This window comes from Oncorhynchus mykiss, chromosome 20 (genome assembly GCF_057628025.1).
Source record: "Oncorhynchus mykiss isolate SJ-2025 chromosome 20, ASM5762802v1, whole genome shotgun sequence".
Classification (NCBI taxonomy): domain Eukaryota; kingdom Metazoa; phylum Chordata; class Actinopteri; order Salmoniformes; family Salmonidae; genus Oncorhynchus; species Oncorhynchus mykiss.
This window is the reverse complement of record NC_143041.1, coordinates 46,838,153-46,858,287: the sequence shown is the minus strand read 5'-3', so window position 1 is coordinate 46,858,287 and position 20,135 is coordinate 46,838,153. Positions and strand designations below refer to the sequence as shown.

Genomic DNA, 20,135 nt, shown 5'->3' with positions numbered 1-20,135 from the left:
TCAGCTGTGTCGTGCACTGAGGTAAAGACGGATTCAGGTTGGATATTCGACAGATATTCGCCTGTAGTTTTCCTTACGTCCACCAAAGGCAGTTAGGGACCGTCAACATAGTGACCAATCAAATTGTTCTAATTTCAATAGCTCTCTTAACCCTTACTCCTAAAACTTTAAACTGGTTCTAGCTAACCCGATGGCATAGACACACATTGCGCACACTTTTTATTTTTGTCAATTTACATCTTGCACTATTTTAAATGATTTATTAAAATAGTTGAATTTCAATAGCTCCTTGGTCATGTGACCTACTGACTTCAAACAAGGTTCAGAATGTCCACTGACTGCCCGTCCATATTGCACACCCTTTAGTTTGTCCCTTTTCATCTCACACGTTTCTCGTTCATCCATTCATTGCGCGTCACTAATTAGATGAGGCATTTGACTACCTCGAGACTCTTCATTATGTCCAGCCGTTTACCCTTTACCCGTTTACACTTCATCCAATTAACTCACTTTGACACAGCCACCCCGAAGGTGGTATGAGTGCGACCACAAAGGGTAGCATACTACGGTCAGACATCATCACATTGACATCCATTCGAGTCACGCCCGGTGGTATCATCAGAGGCTTTTCGGTCTTCCAAACTGGACATCAGCTTCTGCTACTCACCTTCAGCGGACTTTAACTGGGTTTTTACACTCAATCGACATCAAGTGCCAGCGCAATACTTATAGGCTTGAGGACCAAATACCCCTCGTGGTATCTAGCGGCACCGTCGACCGGGTGTTCGGAAGAAGCAACAGAAAATAATTATCCCCTTTCAATCATTTACTTGCCCAGTCAGCCCTCCGGGACAGAACCATAGGAACCACCTTTACCAGCGCTTCATTACTATTCCTCACTGTGGCACGAGGGTGGGGGGTCACAGTCACCCCACGGGGGATTTGAGTGTGACTGCAGCAGGTGGGTATGCTCCTTTTTGAATTTCATCAAGTTGACATTCAGTGATCCGTGCCCAGTGGGAACCTAGATTTCTTCCCTCCGTTTTATGGTTCCGCAGCAAATCAATGGGCGTGAATGGTACTACCCACATCAGATGTAGGTCTCCCTCCCCAGACAAGCTGGAGATGCCTCTCCCCACTTCATAGGGCATGAGCAAGATCCATGCCCCGCTACGCACCCCAGCCTGACCGACCCAGTCCTTAGAGCCAATCCTTATCCCGAAGTTACGGCTCTTTTTGGCCAACTTCCCTTACCTACATTATAACATGCCAGAGGCTTTGTTTGCCTTGGAGACCTGCTGCGGATACGGGTACGACTCGGCGTGAGATTTACACCCTCTTCCCCCGGATTTTCAAGGGCCAGGGAGATCTCACCGGACAATGCCGAAACCGTTACACTTTCCAGGGCTTGGGCTGCTCTCTCGGGGCGAACCCATTCCAGGGCGCCCTGTCCTTCACAAAGAAAAGAGAACTCTCCCTGGGGCTCCCACCAGCTTCTCCAGGATCGGTTGCATTACCGCACTGCATGCCTCGTGGCGCCCACCTCCGCCAGTCCGTGGACATTCTGAAAGTAGTTTGAGGTCTAGGTCACATGACCAAGGAGCTATTGAAATTTGAAATTGAGAAAAATTCATGTAAAAATGTGTGAGATGAAAATGGACAAACTTAAGGGTGTGAAATATATTAGGATAGTCGGTGGACATTCTGAACCTTGTTTGAAGTCAGGTCACATGACCAAGGATTGAAATCTGAATGTAAAAAAAAGTTTGTACTTTGTTTATGCTCCCTAACTAATTCAACTCAGAATACAAAATGCTGCTCACATTTCCACTTTTATTAGCTTTGGAAAGTGAATTAATGTCAAAATCATGAAAATAAGACCTGTGCAATGTTTTGTGCAATTTTTCCAACATCATGACACTTATTTGGAGTCTGTGGCTCAGGTGGTTTGAAAACTATTGAGGTTTTAAAGTGTGAATATCCAACTTGAAACTTGTGTAGTGCTAGGGCAAAACCAAAACGTGCACCCAGAGTGAGCCCCAAGACCGAGTTTGGGTAACTCTGCTCCAGAGCAACAGTGAACCTTTCTCTCCCGAAGACTGCACTCCATTGTCTAGATTTCCTTCTGGGCACAAGAGGGCACCGTTTTCCCGGAGATAAATTATAATTCTCAATCGTGCATTTTACCTCGACGTTTGGCCCTCGAGACATTCTGTAGGACCGTCGGTATGGTGCGTTCATATATTTAGACACGTCACAGCACGACACATGTTGGGTGGCTTTTCCGAACAACTAAAAAGCAATACAAACTGACATACATACAGAGGTGAATATGGCGGACGTTTCTGAGAGGACGCTGCAAGTTGCAATCGCTATTTCATTCGCAGTCGGTTTCCTTTCTGGATGGCAGGCCAACCGAGCGCGGAGGAAGTTCCTGGATTGGAGAAAGAAACGACTGCAGGATAAACTCTCAGAAACACAGAAGAAACTGGACTTGGCATGAAAGTGAGGTAGGGTGTGTAAGTAATTGACCTATGTGTTGATTGCGTGTAGCTACATTGTATCAAACATGTTGTAACAGACATGTTAGATAACTGGAAACGTTGCATTAGGCCTAGCCTACATTCAGTGTACAAATGGCACAAATTCTGATTTAACCTAGGTTTGTTGAAAGGGTTGCAGCCTGACATTTTAGCCTCGCAATCCATGGAGTCGGTTAACTTTTTAAGGGGGAAATACGAAATAATCCTATAATAAGTGGTTGAGTTGATTTATTTGGTAGCCTATCCCTAGTTTACAGTTGGGCATAATTACCGCATGATGTAATAATGATTGTTCTTCTGTTTTCAGGTCGTCACCAAAATACATGTTCAGCTGTCAGATCATGGACTTCCAATACAAGGATTGGGATCGTTGTCACAACCCGCAGAACTGAAGCAAGATACAATGACAAGCTTCTGAACATGTTTTGTGATTTGGTGACCGTGTTTTGCTGGGTGACAGTGTTTTGCTTCGAGACTACTGCCGTTTTTACGTTTTAATAAAAGTACGTGTTTTCTTACATCCTGTGTTTTGAAGATGCCTATGGTAGTTTACTGTCTTTTATATAGTGTAACTATTGTAACCAAATCCATTGCGCTGATTTTTCCCAATCCCATATCGACCTTACGCACAGATGGAGATGTGAGAGGATTTGTTACTCCTGTGTCATACCCTTTAAATATCCACAAGTGCATTGGGCAGTTTGTGTATAGGGCTCAGTTTGGGATGGGGCAGTATCAACCACCACTCTTATGAGCGCCTATGTGAATTTAAATAAAATATATATATATATACATACATTTATGGAAGAGAGATTTTATTGTACATACAAAATCAGCATAGCGGACTAATATCCACTCCATTGTTCGGAAGTTTTCTGAGTTGAGGAACTTCACCATGGAGTGGAGTTCAGTCTGATACAATCAGCAATTTATGCTGTGATTATAAGAATGCATGTGGATTGTGTTAGCAATGTTCTCCAATACAACTAGGGGACTTTTATTTTGAAGGAGGAAGTTTTTGATCAAGGAACCTATTTTACCCGGAAGTGATTCCGAGTGGTGTCATAAGTATACTGAACAAAAATATAAATTCAATGATTTTACTGAGTTAAAAGTACATATAAGAAAATCGGTCAATTAAAATAAATTCATTAGGCCCTATTCTGTGGATTTCACATGACTGGGCATGAGCACAGCCATGGGGGAACCAGGCCCAGCCAATCAAAATGAGTTTTTCCCCACAAAATGATTTTATTATAGGTAGAAAGACTCCTGTGTCATCAGCTGTCCTTTTGGCTGGTTTCAGACGATCCCGCAGGTGTCGATGCCGATTACAGTGGTCCTGGGCTGGTGTGGTTACATGTGGTCTGCGGTTGTGAGGCCGGGTTGGACGTACTGCCAAAATCTCAAAAACTAATTTGGAGGTGGCTTATGGTAGAGAAATGAACATTACATTCTCTGGCAACATCTCTGGTGGACATTTCACACTCCCTCAAAACTTTTGTGTGACAAAACTGTACCTTTTGTCTCCAGCACAAGGTGCACCTATGTAAAGACCATGCTGTTGAATCAGCTTCTTGATATGCCACACCTGTCAGGTGGATGGATTATCTTGGCAAAGGAGAAATGCTCACTAACAGGGATGTAAGAAAATTTGTGCACAACATTTGAGATAAATAAGCTTTTTGTGTGTATGGAAAATTGAGGATATTTTATTTCAGTTCATGAAACCAACACTTTATATGTTGCGTTTATATTTTTGTTCAGTGTAGTTAGATGCTAGCTGTGTGTTCACATTCTGTGGGTCCCAGCTTATGTTGGGGTAGGAAGATATGGTAACTTTGAGGAGGTAGATGTGGTGGGGGGGATGGAGTGTAGCAGTATCATAACTAGGTGTTGACCCAGGAGTGGCAATGTGAGTGGGGGAGAGAGGAGCGGGAAGGCATTTTTCTTCGCCACATGGTCAATCCGACATTGCATTGGCCGTGCAGCACTGACGGTGATACGAGGCTGCAGAAGTCAGGGCATTCATACATAATGCACTTAGTAGAGCTGTTGTGAAGGAAGTTGTAAAGGAAGTGAGTGTGTTTAAACATGACCTCCCGCTCCCCCACCTACCATCAACCAATCATGTCAATGTGGCGCGTTACGGAGCCCTCTGCATTGTTCAACAATTTGGGAGGCGCATGGCGATGTGGTACGGAGCTTGAGTTGGCCTCTGCATGCATCCGGAGGCTACGCAATTGCGTCACACGAAGCATCTGACCACATTTGTCAGATCGAGCATAAATTGGCTTTGAAGCCTGGCCTGTAATATTGCAGGCGTTAAATTGAGGATAGGAGGACATTGGGTGTAAACATATTTTCGCTTGTAATAATTTTGGGCTCAAATGACAGGCAGAGCGAAATAGCAAGGAGGCTGTCGTGGTTTCTCTATCCCAGCTTCCTGCAACTATGAGTGTAGAAGCCAATTCAAAGCCAATGTATGCTTGATCTGTACATGTGATCGGAGGCTCAGTATGAGCGTGTGACCTAATTGTGGAGCCTCTGCGGGAATGCGCCTCCCAAATGTTGTAATAATGTGGAGGGCGCCGTATAGCTCCGCATTGACATTATCGGTTGATGGCAGGTGGGGGCGGGAGGTCCCGCACAAACTCACTTCCTTGACAATGTCGGTCACCACAGCTCTGCGCTGCTCAGCGAAGCCCAAGACGTGTTGGATGGCCTGGTTTCTGCAGAGGCCATATCACCTAAACGCTGCAGGGCCAATGCAGACCTTCGGATTGACCATGTAATGCCTTTTAGGCTATAAAATATTTCAATGTGTAATTCGCACTCCGACCTGAGAAAGGCAGCAAACCAGCGTCTAGTCTACCGGAACACACAAGAAAAATAAGTGCGTTTACATTTTCAAACATCTTAAAGTATGTGCCATTTACTACGCATTATTTAAGACATACAGATAGTTAGCGACGCTTGTTCAACAGGACTTCCTGCATTCGTTCCAAGTTACAAGCCATGAGTTCAAACGTTTCCTTGTCAAAAGGTAAATATGCCATGTTCACTATCCAAAAATATCACTTCTATTAGCTAGTTACGTACACACGTTGCAAAGAAAACGGTTGTTATTTAGCTAAATATTTCCAAATAATGTGAACTATTTTTATGACATTGGCTAATGTAATCTGTAATGGTTTTTGGCGATGGACGTAACGTTTGCATGCCTGTCATTTCGTAAAACTGCCACCTTGTATTATTGCCTACTATTAACTAGCCATGTCAGCTGGCTGTAAGAGTTTGTTAGGCCGAGAAGAGTATTTCTGTAGAAGGTTATACTGTATATCATTGGCATGTTTTAGCTCGAGCCTTACAGGCCCCATTCATTCCATACAATTAAATTCCTGTGTCAACATTTAAAGCCACATAATGTGACGACTGCAAGAGATGGATTATTTACAAAGGCAATGCAATACCTTTTCAGCTAAATATTCTGTCCTTCCACTTTATAACCCAGCAGTGCTAGTAGCCTTTGATCCCGAGGCCCAGTACTATTATATTACACACGTCTTTGGATGTAGTAGGGGTCTTCTGTATTGGGGGAGTTTTGTTTAAGAGCCCCGACACTCAGCCTGGGTTTATAGACTAGACGTAAGATATTTAACGTAATTCCGAGACACTCAAAATGAGTATATGATATGTTGTGTTTAGTATGGTTACATAAAATATTCTTCTCGACATAACAGATGATTAGTTAAGGCGAAAACGAAAGTAAGGGTTTGTGTAAAACGCGAATATCTGGCAACCCAAAGGTTCCCAAGTTCAAATGTCATCATGACCAAACTTTAGCATTTGAGCTAATTAGCAACTTTTCAACTACTTAGCATGTTAGCTAACCTTTCCCCTAACCATGTTAGCTAACCTTTCCCCTAACCATGTTAGCTAACCTTTCCCCTAACCATGTTAGCTAACCTTTCCCCTAACCATGTTAGCTAAACCTTTCCCCTAACCATGTTAGCTAAACCTTTCCCCTAACCATGTTAGCTAACCTTTCCCCTAACCATGTTAGCTAACCTTTCCCCTAACCATGTTAGCTAAACTTTCCCCTAACCATGTTAGCTAACCTTTCCCCTAACCATGTTAGCTAACCTTTCCCCTAACCATGTTAGCTAACCTTTCCCCTAACCATGTTAGTGTAACGGATGTGAAACGGCTAGCTTAGTGGTGCGCGCTAAATAGCGGTTCAATTGGTGACCGCACTTGCTCTGAGACCTTGATAATGCTAGGCTCCGTTAGTCCATTATTGGGCTAATGCAGTTGTAAAGTAAAAAAAACACAACTTAAACATGTACTGCTCTTCCTACCATAAAACAACATGGTTTATGCATTCTAAATGTTGTGCAAGTGTGTGTGTGTTGGAACAGTGAAATACATTTCTGCCTGAACTGTAGTTATCTTAAGTTCTGTAGGGTTTTAACATACTGCTTTAACACTGAACGGTAAGCTATTCCAATAGTGTTGGTGATCTTTTGTTTGTTGTATTGCAGTTGGAGGCATAGCTGAAGTAGATGCTGGATCGGTCTGTGTTTCTGTTTTACAGCGGAGTTGGCGGCAGCCATCGGTGTGACTGCAGGAGCTACAGCTGCGGGCATCCTCCTCTTCCAGTACCTCTCCAAGGGGTCAGGGGTCAAGCCCAAGGTGAACTTGGACCTGCAGAAAGACAACCCCAAAGTGGTGCACGCTTTCGACATCGAGGACCTCGGGGATAAGGCGGTGTACTGCAGGTGTTGGAGATCTAAGAAGGTATAGGCTAGCTGTCAATTTTATGCTCTTTGATTTAGTTTCTAGTTTCGCAACTTCTCGCTATACGTTGGAGCCATGTCTTAACCACAAGAAAATTCATAGACACGTGGCACGGTACGAGGGGGTTGTGATGAGAGCTTATTTTTGTTTGTTTGTAGCATATGCCTTTAACAAACGGTAGGCTAGTAAAAGGGGGTATGTTATTACTTGCATTTTGAGCAGAACAAGTCAAGGAATTGAAAGATTTTGTTCGGTGTATTCTAACAATGTTTCTCACTTTTAGTTTCCCTACTGTGATGGTGCTCATGCTAAACACAACCAGGAGACGGGGGATAACGTCGGTCCTCTCATCATAAAAAGAAAGGAGGCCTGAATCCAGTCACTCAATCAATCATCCCATCCATGTTATTCCATGACTGCTGCTGACATACTGATGCACACAAGTGCTCTTCGCTACAGAAAGGATGACAGCGGTTGACAGTACCGTTGGTAGTTGCTCTGAAATATGGTGACCAAATCCATTTTCGGCTATATTTATTTTATTTATTTATTGATTGAAGCCACCCTTATCACAGGACCAAGCAGATATCATTTTTGTTGTTGTGGAAAATGACTTTGTAATCATACCTAGAATAATGGTAGATATTTCACTGGGGTTACCAAGGAAACAGGGGTGTGGGCATACTGTAAAAGCATAGTGCCACGCTGGTTGTGTATATTTAATTGAGCTGTGGTATCTGTGCTGTTCAGAATGTTTGTTTGTTTTTGATCAATGTTTGCCTTTCTTTTATACTGTAGACATCATCAGAGCGACAGCGTAGCCTAGTGGTTGGAATGTTGGGACTAGTAACCAAATGGTCGCAAGATCGAATCCCCGAGCTGACAAGGTACAAATCTGTCGTTCTGCCCCCTGAACAAGGCAGTTAACCCACTGTTCCTAGGCCGTCATTGAAAATAAGAATTTGTTCTTAACTGACTTGCCTAGTTAAATAAAAAATAATAAAAAATAAATAAATCAACTTATCTGTCCCATTATGATACCATAGAGATCGCAATGTATCTGTCCCATTATGGCACCTGTGAGTGTATGGGCAGCGCCATTGAGGAAATCTCCATTTTGAAGTAGTCCATTTTCTTCTGCTACTTCTGAGTTGGTCAACAAACTGAAAGGGCTCATACTGCCCCCTAGAGGGTGTTGTCTGAACAGGTATGAAGCCAAGGCTGGTGATTTACTGCCACCTGGAGTTATGGAATGTTTGCGCAAAAATATAATTCATTGGCTGATCCCGCCTGATGACCTTGATGGAATTATGTGAGACTTCCTTAACCCATAGGAAGTCCCACCCAGTTGACTACTTAAAAATTGTGTAATTCCTCAATGGCAATGTCCATGCTAAAACGGGCTTTTCGTCAGTAGAGTCCTCTATCGTTCTCTATGGTTGAGTTTTTCCTGACCACGGGACTTGATCAGGGATATCTCTGTACCTTTTTATTGCAGCTGTAACTAGGGGCCCAGAGTTTTTCCATGGTCAGGAAAAACACCTGGGGCTACTGAAGCATCAAGGAAACGGATGAGGTGTGACCTTTATTTTTTGATTCAACTTGTGAAATCGATTGTAAAATGGTGTCACTTTTCAATGGATTTCAGATGAAAGGTTCTACATCATTCATATCTGCAAATGAAGCCGTCGTAATGATTACCTTGTTGATTTTTAAGTCTGTGTTAACGGTGAATCAACACGTGAAACTTGTTCCATCCATACTACATACCATTTGGATTCCTGGGTTGTGTTCAGTGGGAGAAAAAAAACAAACATGCGATGTTGTGAAACTAGGAGGTAGCTTTACTAGAGAAACACTCCCAAGTTTAGTTTTTGTTTAAAAAAAAAAAAAAAATGTTTTGCTACGTTTTGCCCTACTTAACACAGCCCTGTAGCCTACTGAATGTTTGAGTGGCTGAAACTGAACTTGTCAAGCAGCACATCTGGTAACTAGCTTTAATAATTCACTGTTCTATGTAGTGTAGCGTTTCCCCCAAACTCTATCTTGGGGGACCCCAAGGAGTGCACATTTTGGTTTTTGTCCTGGCACTACACAGCTTAATCAAATGAATCAGCTTATCAACAAGCTTTGACTATTTGAATCTGCTGTGTAGTGCTGGGCCAAAATGTGCACTCCTTGGGTTCCCCAGGACTGAGTTTGGGGGATACGCTGACACTAGTGTGAGAATGTTAATGTCTACAGTCTGTGACCTTAGATATCTACAATATGTGACTTCATTTTAATCAATCATTTAATCATCCAATAAAAAAAAACTATACAAATGTTCTTCCTTCTGATAATTAAATAATACATGTGTTTTGTGGGAACCAAGTCATTTCTAATCCAGTTTGACAAGTAGATGTCATATAGCGCCCTCTATTGCTAGACACTTGTTTACAAATTCAGCCAGTTCAAACCAAAATAATGTATTAGATTTACTTATAACGAACAGTTCAACCAATCAAAGGGAATGAATATGAAGTGTGGACAGGAAGCATACTCGTCTCCCCAGGTGAGCTCATTCAGATCTCTGACTGTAGTGTAGGCCTAGTGATGCCGACCCTGGGTCAAATTCCTTCAAAGGTGATGCTCTTCATTTGGTATGTCTGGTAGCCTACAATAGAACAAATGAAAATGGACGTGATAGTGGAGCCTTGCCTTGATGACCAGTTTCAGCACCATGGATGATGACAATTGCTTTTGACCTAGAGACCCAGTTGGTGTTAGATTTGCTTTGATTTATTAGGATCCTCATTAGCCGACGCCGATGGCAACCGCTATCCAAGATGGACCCTGGAAGACTAGCTACAGCTAGTCTTCCTGGGGCCATCTTGGATGGTGACAGCTAGTCTTCCTGGGGCCATCTTGGATGGTGACAGCTAGTCTTCCTGGGGCCATCTTGGATGGTGACAGCTTGTCTTCCTGGGGCCATCTTGGATGGTGACAGCTTGTCTTCCTGGGGCCATCTTGGATGGCGACAGCTAGTCTTCCTGGGGCCATCTTGGATGGCGACAGCTAGTCTTCCTGGGGCCATCTTGGATGGTGACAGCTAGTCATACTGGGGCCATCTTGGTTTTCTTGTCTGCTTGTTTTAGTAAATTACAAAACTAAATTTCAGGAAAGTACAACATGTCTAAAGATTATATTATTCATAATTATTTATCATGAGAGGGCAATAAACAATAACTAGTAATGCTGCAACAAAAGGTTAATCTCCCCATTCCGGTAAAAATAGTTAAATTGCTGAGGAGTCACTTTTGAGGACACAGGCTCAAGTACACGGTACAAATATAAAAATATGAACATTTGAAATGTTTTATGTACTTCCTATTACACAAAACTGTATGAATACGGCTTGAAATGATTTGTATGCTTTTTAAATATAGCATAATCAAATAACTAAGATTTATCCTTTACTAAAATTCATATTTGTATGTTTAGTGTTAGAAATTGTGCATATTTTATAACGGTCTCTTGATCAAAACGCCTGCCCCCATTGCTGTGAAGGCATCACACAGCTCTAGCTTGACTTCCCGAACTCGTTAGGAACTCGTCTTTCGTCTCATATGAATCATCTTGTCTGTATGACAAACAAAGTGGTCTTGTTTAAAATATATTAATTATTTTAGATTAATGGCTATAAATCGATCTCTGGAATGTGCTACCATGATAAAACCACTCTACTGTAGTACCAAGTACATTTTGCTCTGCCCAGAGTGCCCTTAAAGTGCCCGTGAGGCCACGGGGCTCTTCTCGCAGGCTCTATTTCCCTATGTGGGAGCATTGCGAAGGGTAGGTGGCTATTTTTTTAACCTGGCTACATGTACATTAAATAACACAGCAGCTTTTTCGGCATGTTTGATATCTCCGTAAACTTGAAAATAAAAGAGAGCCGCACACTCTAGGAGCTCAGATGCAAACATTGAATTACCAACGTTTCGACAGCCAAGCTGTCTTTAGGGTATAATCACAAACACTGCGGGATGACTCGTTTATATAGGGTTAAAAAAACACACAGGTGTCTAATCATGGCCAAGAGTGGCCTAATATCATTGGTTAATTATCAAATATTACGATGTCATACAAAGAACAGCATACAAACAACAAATGGATAGCATACGATCATAGATTAATTTAACTACACAAGCTTACAAACAATTACAATGGCAAAGTCACAATAATCACAAGAATGGCTTCAGATCAAAGTCTACGTTGAGACCGAAGGGCGCAAGGGTCTTTAAGTTAAAGATCCAGGCAGACTCTCGTTTTAACAATAAATTATCAAGGTCACCCCCTCTCCTAGGGAGGGTGACATGTTCGACGCCAATATAACGCAGAGACTAAATCGAGTGGGCTGCCTCCGAGAAGTGGGCTGCAACTGGATAAGTAAAGTTTTTACACCTAATGGTGCTACGATGCTCTGAGAATTCGCGCTTTGTTTTACCTACATAATTTTTAGCCGTTACATTTGTAATGTCCATCCAGTAAGGGCGCAAATAGGCGTTCAGGAATATCTTGGGGTGGTAAATCAGAGTGTACCAATTGGTCTCTGAGATTTCTGCCCCGCGAGAATACGACCAATGGAAGGTCCGAAAACACATTACCGAGACTATCATCGGACTTTAGGATGTGCCAATGTTTGTGAACAATTCCCTTAATTTGTTCAGAGCACTTTGAATAGCGGGTAGTTAGAACACAAGAATGCGTCTAAATACGCGTGCGTTTCTTTTTCTTCTAGATGATATCTCTGTATAACCAAAAAAAAAAAAAAAAAAATCGACAACAAAGTTGCCTCTTATACAAAGGGGTTCAATAGGAAAAACTGTTGTTTTTCCCCAATTTGTGGGCGTGATCGAAGAGAATTCCTTATTATTTATGTGATAATGCCAGAGAAGCGGTGTTTGGAGGATACAGCGCCTTCGGAAAGTGTTCAGACCCTTTGACTTTTCCCACATTATGTTACATTACATCCTTATTCTAAAATTGATGAAATAAAACCATTTCCTCAGCAATCTACACACAATACCACATAATGACAAAGCGAAGAAAAAAAAATCTGACATTTTTGCTAATGTATTAAACACCAAAAACAGAAATACCTTATTTACAGAAGTATTCAGACACTTTGCTATGAGATTCAACATTGAGCTCAAGTGCATCCTGTTTCCATTGATCATCCTTGAGATGTTTCTACAACTTGATTGGAGTCCACCTGTGGTAAATTCAATATGATTGGACATGATTTGGAAAGACGCAAACCTGTCTATATAAGTGAATATTGACTGGGACGACAGATGGGTTGGTTGTTTAGCAACAAAACCGACGTGTGCGCAACTATGGGACAAAACAGACGGGACTGGTTTAGATTGTTGACAACATGTATTTCATTTCCAATGTTTATTGAAAACATATACATTTGCGCGTGTCTCTAATACAGCATTACAATTGTTGGGTAGCTATCTAGCGACTTTTTTTTGTCATATTAGCATTGAAATGAAATCAGTCAAAACGCCTGAAAACAAGACATGGTATAAAGAACAAGATTAAAATAACTGAAAGGAGTCACGATTTCCCACATTGCAGTTTATTGTCATTGTTGCTATCTATCTGGCCATCCTGAATCACAACTCACGATTTCTGCCCCACTGAAGCGTCCGCATCGTTTTCGTGATGTTGTCAGCGAACCCGCCTGTGATTTGACCATTTGAGACGGACTGCTTTGTTTCCCTCTATACTCTCCCGCTCTCTGTGTACACGGCGTGCACATTTCAACTGTCTTTTAAAATCAATAGGCCTATTTGAATCATTATTTATCAAATGACAAAATGCAGGTTTATTATTTCTCTACCGGGCCAAGTTGTTTACCGGGCCAAATTGTTTTAGTCTTGATCTCCTTTAGATTACGTGTATAGGAGGATTATGTGTGTGTGTATGGGATTATTCACGAGGACAGTGGAAATTACTTTAGGCTCTGCCTCCAGCGACGAGTTTTTACATGTTAAACCTGTGCTTTCACGACACAACAATATTCTACATCGATAGTTCTGTTGGAAATCCGGAGTGGCCACCGTTTCACACCTGCGCCCCTCTCTTGTCAACTCACGTAAGGATTGGATTTGAGCACAACCTCATCCCTCAATTTCAAGAAGAATGGCTCTCGAACTCGTCAAAATCGGAATATCGTTGAGAATGCTACCAAATAACAGTGCTGTGTACTTCAAATCGGACGGAGCGAGATTTGGCCAAACCAGGACGATTAAATTGCTAACGGGGTCAAAGTACAAGATTGAAGTGGTTGTCAAACCTGGGGATGTGGAGGCAACGTAAGTATGGTGGGGTGAAACGTATTACAGATAATCAGGCAATATTCTTCTGATAACCTATATAGTGTCTATACACTTCAATAGGCTATATTTTGACACCGCCTGTTAATGTTTTGACTACATTTTATTATCCAAAATCAACATTATATCAGTGTTTCATAATGTGAAATAGAATCGGTGCATATATTATTATTATTATCATATTATGTCTCTGCTTTAATCTAATTTACTAATTTTATTAAATTGGTAATTAATTGAGAACATTGATTAAAAAACAAGCCGCACGAGGTTGAAGGCGACACGTCAGAGCGCACGCGGTTCACTCGAGTTCCCACTAGATTGCCAAACTGCAAAGTCAAAATTGGCTTTAAGAATATAAATTGTAGAACTAGACCAGGCTTCCAATTTGGCCAGATAGTGACGACAGTGACATTGGCTAGAGTCCGGAGGGTGCAGGGAGACATAAGGCGCAGCCAGATTGTGTCAAATCCACTCCCGATTAGGCCTTCAGCATTTCCTGCAGTAGGCCAAACATGCTCTCAAATATGGCGAGCTGAGTTTGTGTTTCAGTCTTTTGTTATTAAAAATGAATTTAATGGATAGAATGATAAATTACACCGATGATCTATATTTCACCCCGATTTTGTAGATCAGTCATCCTCTAGGTGTCTTTACTGTCAGCTGCAATGTCAAAACAACCACAGGCCCTTCCCCCCAGATAAACAGTCATCACCCATCATGGTTATTAGCTGATCTTGCTGGTCATCTATAAACGTTTAAACGTGTTGAAAAACGATCTGGTCTGCATTTGGCCACACATGTACCCTTAAATCTCTACTCGGTACAGCCAGAAGAGGACTGGCCACCCCTCAGAGCCTGGTTCCTTTCGAGGTTTCTTCCTCCTATAGGGAGATTTGCTGTGCTTCTACATCTGCATTGCTTACTGTTTGTGGTTTTAGGCAGGGTTTCCTGTTAAAGCACTTTTGTGACAACTGTGGATGTAAAACAAAGAAGGGCTTTATAAAATAAATATTATTGATTGATGATCTCTCCCTAACTGTTGTGACCCTGTCCTGGTCGTCAGCACCATGAGTGTAGGTGGAGTCCAATTCCCCTTGGAGCAACAGTCACGAGACCCCCAGTGTGTGGTCTACACTGGCGTCTACGACACAGAGGGCGTGACACACACCAAGAGCGGAGACAGACAAGCTGTACAGATCAGCATACAGGTAGCAAAGGGAAAACTCAGTTTGACTGGAATTTGTTTTGGATTTCTTTAGGGTTTTATTAGAATCCACATTAGCTGACGCCATGACAACAGCTAGTCTTGCTGAGGGGGGGGGGGGGGGGGGGGGTGGTGTCCAACACATAATGAAAAATACATTACAGACAAAATATTTTACAATTTACAAGTAGACAAAACAATTAAATAGATAAGTTAATTCAGAGCAGTTTACCAGTCACATTACAAATACTTTCTGATATCTACATCATCAAGCCTGGTCCCAGATCTGTTTGACATCTGCATCATCAAGCCTGGTCCCAGATCTGTCTGATATCTACATCATCAAGCCTGTTCCCAGATCTGTCTGATATCTACATCATCAAGCCTGTTCCCAGATCTGTTTGATATCTGCATCATCAAGCCTGGTCCCAGATCTGTTTGATATCTACATCATCAAGCCTGTTCCCAGATCTGTCTGATATCTACATCATCAAGCCTGTTCCCAGATCTGTCTGATATCTACATCATCAAGCCTGGTCCCAGATCTGTTTGACATCTGCATCATCAAGCCTGGTCCCAGATCTGTCTGATATCTACATCATCAAGCCTGTTCCCAGATCTGTCTGATATCTACATCATCAAGCCTGTTCCCAGATCTGTCTGATATCTACATCATCAAGCCTGGTCCCAGATCTGTTTAACATCTGCATCATCAAGTACTGATTCAGAGATGTGTGAAGGACCTCTACTAAACACCATGTACTGATTCAGAGATGCGTGAAGGACCTCTACTAAACACCATGTACTGATTCAGAGATGTCCGGTGAGAACAGAGCCAAAGGATGTTTTTTAATTTCTAATTTCACCTTTATTTAATCAGGTAAGCTAGTTGAGAACAAGTTCTCATTTACAACTGCGACCTGGCCAAGATAAAGCAAAGCAGTGCGACACAAACAAAAACACAGAGTTACACATAAACAAATGTACAGTCGATAACACATAGATAATAACATTTAAAAAAAGTCTATATACAGTGTGTGCAAATGGCGTGAGGAGGTAAGGCAATAAATAGGCCATAGTAGCGAACTAATTACAATTTAGCAAATTAACACTGGAGTGATAGATGAGCAGATGATGATGTGCAAGTAAAAATACTGGTGTGCAGAAGAGCAGAAAAGTAAATAAAAACAATATGGGGATGAGGTAGATGTCAGGGGAAAAAAGGGGTTTTACTGTCCCCACACAACACACTGCAGTTCACTTTAGGTACTTATACAACAAGTGTGTGTGGTTTCTAGGAGGAAAGTGATACATGGAAATAGAATCAAAGTTATATTCAAAGGCTCAAGGAGTTAGATCTTTACATATATGCCCATTACTGCATCACACATGTTAAATGCAATCAATAATGTCCTTAATTGAACACCATAAAGGTTAAACAGGCATAAAGCTTAAATAAACACTCCTCATATTGCAGTGCCTGAATAACATATCAATGAACATTGATGGCTAAACAGTAAGCAGTCCCAGGTAGAGCCTGAAGCTAGCATTAGCCATGTCAGGTATGCTATACAGCTAGGATAAAGCACCCATGTGGTAAAGGCACTGCCACAGTAGCATACAATCATACCAGCATCATACGGCCACACTAGTAGCATACGATCACACTAGTAGCATATGATCACACTAGTAGCATACGATCACACTAGTAGCATACGATCACAATAGTAGCATACGATCACACAACAGATGCACTATCTTCGCAATAAGGACTGAAATGTGACGAATGGCATGAGCCTTAACAGCACCCATGTAGCCTAAGCATTATCATTAGCTGTGGGCTACAAACATGTATCATGCTAACAAGCAATTAGCAGGTTAGGCAGGTCATGCTAACAAACAATTAGCAGGCTTGGCAGGTCACGCTACAAACATTTAGCAGGCTAGGCAGGTCCTGCTAATAAACAATTAGCCTAGCAAAGACACATACATGAGCACAAACACCAATCCCTGTAAACTGATTTTATTATCAACACTCAAATAGGGCCACATTTTATTTCACACACAGCAACAACTTGTTAGTTGTTAGCTCTGCTCCTATTTGTCCATTTCTCTGTCTTTATCAGATTAGCAAGGTCATTAGAGGACACACAGGAGCAGTGATTGGTTCGTTGGCAGGCCAATTGTGGTCTGTAAGGGCCTTTTTAAAAACAACCTCAATGTCAACTTGTTTTTTTTTTTTTTTTAGCTCACAGGAGGCTGGTGGCATCTTAATTGGGGAGGACGGGCTCCAGGTAATGGCTGGAGTGGAATCAGAGGAATGGTATCAAACACATGGTTTCCATGGTTTCCATGCGTTTGATAATACCGTTCCATTTGCTCCGTTCCAGACATTATTATATGAGCCGTCCTCATTTCAGCAGCCTCCTGTGATTTAGCTGTATAGATTGTATTTTCAATGTTTCCATAAATGATGCACTAAAAGTATCAAAAAAGTGAACTGGAGTTAACCGATTAACTCTGCCGGTCCCATCATTTCCCCTCCCAGTTCCCAGAGGTGGGCTCTTTTGAAGTGGTGTGGCAGGTGAAGTACTACAACTACAACAAGAGGGACCACTGCCAGGGAGGCAACAGTTTCAACAGCATCGAGTACGAGTGCAAGCCCAACGATACGCGCAGCCTGATGTGGGTCAACAAGGAGCTGTTTATCTGATGATACCAACCAAAGCCTACACAGGCAGCATCAGGGTTGTGTTCATTAGGCACAAAAAAAAAAACGGAAGATAACAGTGAAACTGTTACTACCTGTAATTAGCCAACAGAAATGCCTGTTTTTTTTTATTTCCGTTTGCAAAATGTTTTCCTACGTTGTGCCCTAACGAACACGACCCAGATGAACATGAAATGAGAGCTGAATGACGATCAGCTGCTGGGTAGTGATAGACAGTGTGTATCAGATCCAGCCAGAGTGGAACCCCTCATAGCATAACAATGCTGCTGTTAAATAACTAAAGATGTTTAATTTGCTGTATGTTGGCGTGTGTTATAGCTATGCGTATTAATGTTGGGTGTGTGTGTGTGTGTGTGTGTGTGTGTAGCATCTATGCATATATAAGAATGCTGTATGTTATTATGTACTCTGAATGTGAATGTTTACAGTTAGATTTTACAAAATATTTGGACTAATCCATACATTTTATTTTATAGTTGTGCTGATTTTGACTAATCAGAATGGCATATTTCTGACTAATGAGAATGTCATATTTCTGACCAATCAGAATGTCACATTTCTGACTAATGAGAATGTCATATTTCTGACCAATCAGAATGTCACATTTCTGACTAATGAGAATGTCATATTTCTGACCAATCAGAATGTCACATTTCTGACTAATGAGAATGTCATATTTCTGACCAATCAGAATGTCATATTTCCGACCAATCAGAATGTCATATTTCTGACCAATCAGAATGTCATATTTCTGCTGCTCCTTCTGCTCATGTTTCTCATTTCATTCTTTAAATTTTTTTAGAGAACTAAATATGCTAAAGGGTTATTATTAGTTGGGAAAACTGTCATTTACTGTGAGATGTGTAGTGAAAAAGCAGCACCATGTAAATGATCAGAGCATCGTGAAGTGTACCCATGAACTTTAAAACATTGCGATTACTAGATTTAACCATTTTGTGAAGGTATTTGAATAGTAAATATGTTTGGGATGACCAATGTGTGTTTTCTTTTGTAATTACTGTGTAATTACTATTTTCCCATGTCATTTCTTAATATCTGGCCATTACTATACCATAACATATAGTCAAGTGCTACCTGGGTAATTGTGGTTTTTGGGTCAGTTGCATTAGCAAAATGCTGTCTAAGAAAAACACAAAAAGAGCAGGCTTTGTATGCTTTCATAGCTTCTAGAATGAGTTTGAGGACTTGCATGCTTTGGAAATGAAGTATGAAAACGTTCACCACTGATGAATCTTGCATAAAAATAACTCTTTAAGGAAGTTACGTAATAATTGGGTTAGATCTCTGCAGCTCAGTTGGTAGAGCATGGCGCTCGCAACGTCAGGGTTGTGGGTTTGATTCCCATTGGGACCACTTATTGTTGGCTATGTGGGATTAGGCGAGATGGGTGAGAACTTTAGTGGTTAATGCTGGAGGATAGACCCCATAGGACCACCTGTCCCTAACGAGTGGTGGACTGGGCCATAGAACCACCTGTCCCTAACGAGTGGAGGACTGGGCCATAGGACCACCTGTCCCTAACGAGTGGAGGACTGGGCCATAGGACCACCTGTCCCTAACGAGTGGAGGACTGGGCCATAGGACTGAATACCTGTCCCTAACGAGTGGAGGACTGAGCCATAGGACCACCTGTCCCTATCGAGTGGAGGACTGGGCCATAGGACAACCTGTCCCTAACGAGTGGAGGACTGGGCCATAGGACCACCTGTCCCTAACGAGTGGAGGACTGGGCCATAGGACCACCTGTCCCTATCGAGTGGAGGACTGGGCCATAGGATGACCTGTCCCTAACGAGTGGAGGACTCGGCCATAGGACCACCTGTCCATATCGAGTGGAGGACTGGGCCATAGGACCACCTGTCCCTAACGAGTGGAGGACTGGGCCATAAGACCACCTGTCCCTAACGAGTGGAGGACTGGGCCATAGGACCACCTGTCCCTAACGAGTGGAGGGAGTGGAACTGGACACAACATCCACAGGGCCCTTGTGTCGCCTCTGAAAGAATATCAGTAGCCGTACAGTGGGTGTGTAGAATAGGGATAATCTAGCATGCACTGCACAGTTTCCACCACTGAGTGGCACTGGTGCACATATGTAAACAGACATTTGCCAGGGGAAAAAAAAAAAAAAACTCAGTTCCCCAAGATGCACTGTAATGGACCTCTCCCATAGAGGTAGAGGACGCAACATTGTATCTGTCTCATTATGGGACCTGTGAGAGCATGGGCAGCGCCATTGAGACCATCTCCATTTTGAAGTAGTCCATTTTCTTCTTCTTCTACTTATTTTCCTTTCTATTTAACAATGAAACATTTGTTGACCTTTATTTAACCAGGCAAGTCAGTTAAGAATAAATTCTTATTTACAATGACGGCCTAAACCGGCCAAACCCGGACAACGCTGGGGCAGTGTGCCGCCCTAGACGACTCCCAATCACTGCCGGTTGTGA

The 20,135-nt window shown here is 42.1% G+C and overlaps 3 protein-coding genes and 1 long non-coding RNA gene across 6 annotated transcripts in view; 3 read left to right on the top strand and 1 right to left on the bottom strand.

Moving 5' to 3' along the window:
* The window catches only part of LOC118942075 (uncharacterized), a 784,985-nt gene that overhangs the window by 220,090 nt on the left and 544,760 nt on the right, over positions 1-20,135 (bottom strand). The window lies entirely within an intron of this gene.
* On the top strand, positions 2,193-3,061 carry lnc.lemp (lncRNA encoded micropeptide). Of its 3 annotated transcripts, none has more exons than XM_036956367.2 (2): positions 2,193-2,510; positions 2,851-3,061. In XM_036956367.2, the coding sequence occupies exon 1, from the start codon at positions 2,333-2,335 to the stop codon at positions 2,501-2,503; it is 171 nt and encodes a 56-aa protein (XP_036812262.1). In that variant the 5' UTR covers positions 2,193-2,332; the 3' UTR covers positions 2,504-2,510; positions 2,851-3,061. The 3 variants fall into 3 exon arrangements, with proteins under 3 accessions (XP_036812262.1, XP_036812263.1, XP_036812264.1); XM_036956368.2 differs by having other exon boundaries at positions 2,193-2,515; XM_036956369.2 differs by having other exon boundaries at positions 2,193-2,519.
* On the top strand, positions 5,114-9,667 carry cisd1 (CDGSH iron sulfur domain 1). The gene is made up of 3 exons (XM_021576629.3): positions 5,114-5,589; positions 7,141-7,343; positions 7,627-9,667. Exons 1-3 carry the CDS (start codon positions 5,562-5,564, stop codon positions 7,714-7,716), a joined length of 321 nt encoding a protein of 106 aa, XP_021432304.1. The 5' UTR covers positions 5,114-5,561; the 3' UTR covers positions 7,717-9,667.
* LOC110499495 (CB1 cannabinoid receptor-interacting protein 1-like) lies at positions 13,030-18,660 on the top strand. The gene is made up of 3 exons (XM_021576626.3): positions 13,030-13,708; positions 14,793-14,937; positions 17,482-18,660. The coding sequence occupies exons 1-3, from the start codon at positions 13,536-13,538 to the stop codon at positions 17,644-17,646; spliced, it is 483 nt and encodes a 160-aa protein (XP_021432301.3). The 5' UTR covers positions 13,030-13,535; the 3' UTR covers positions 17,647-18,660.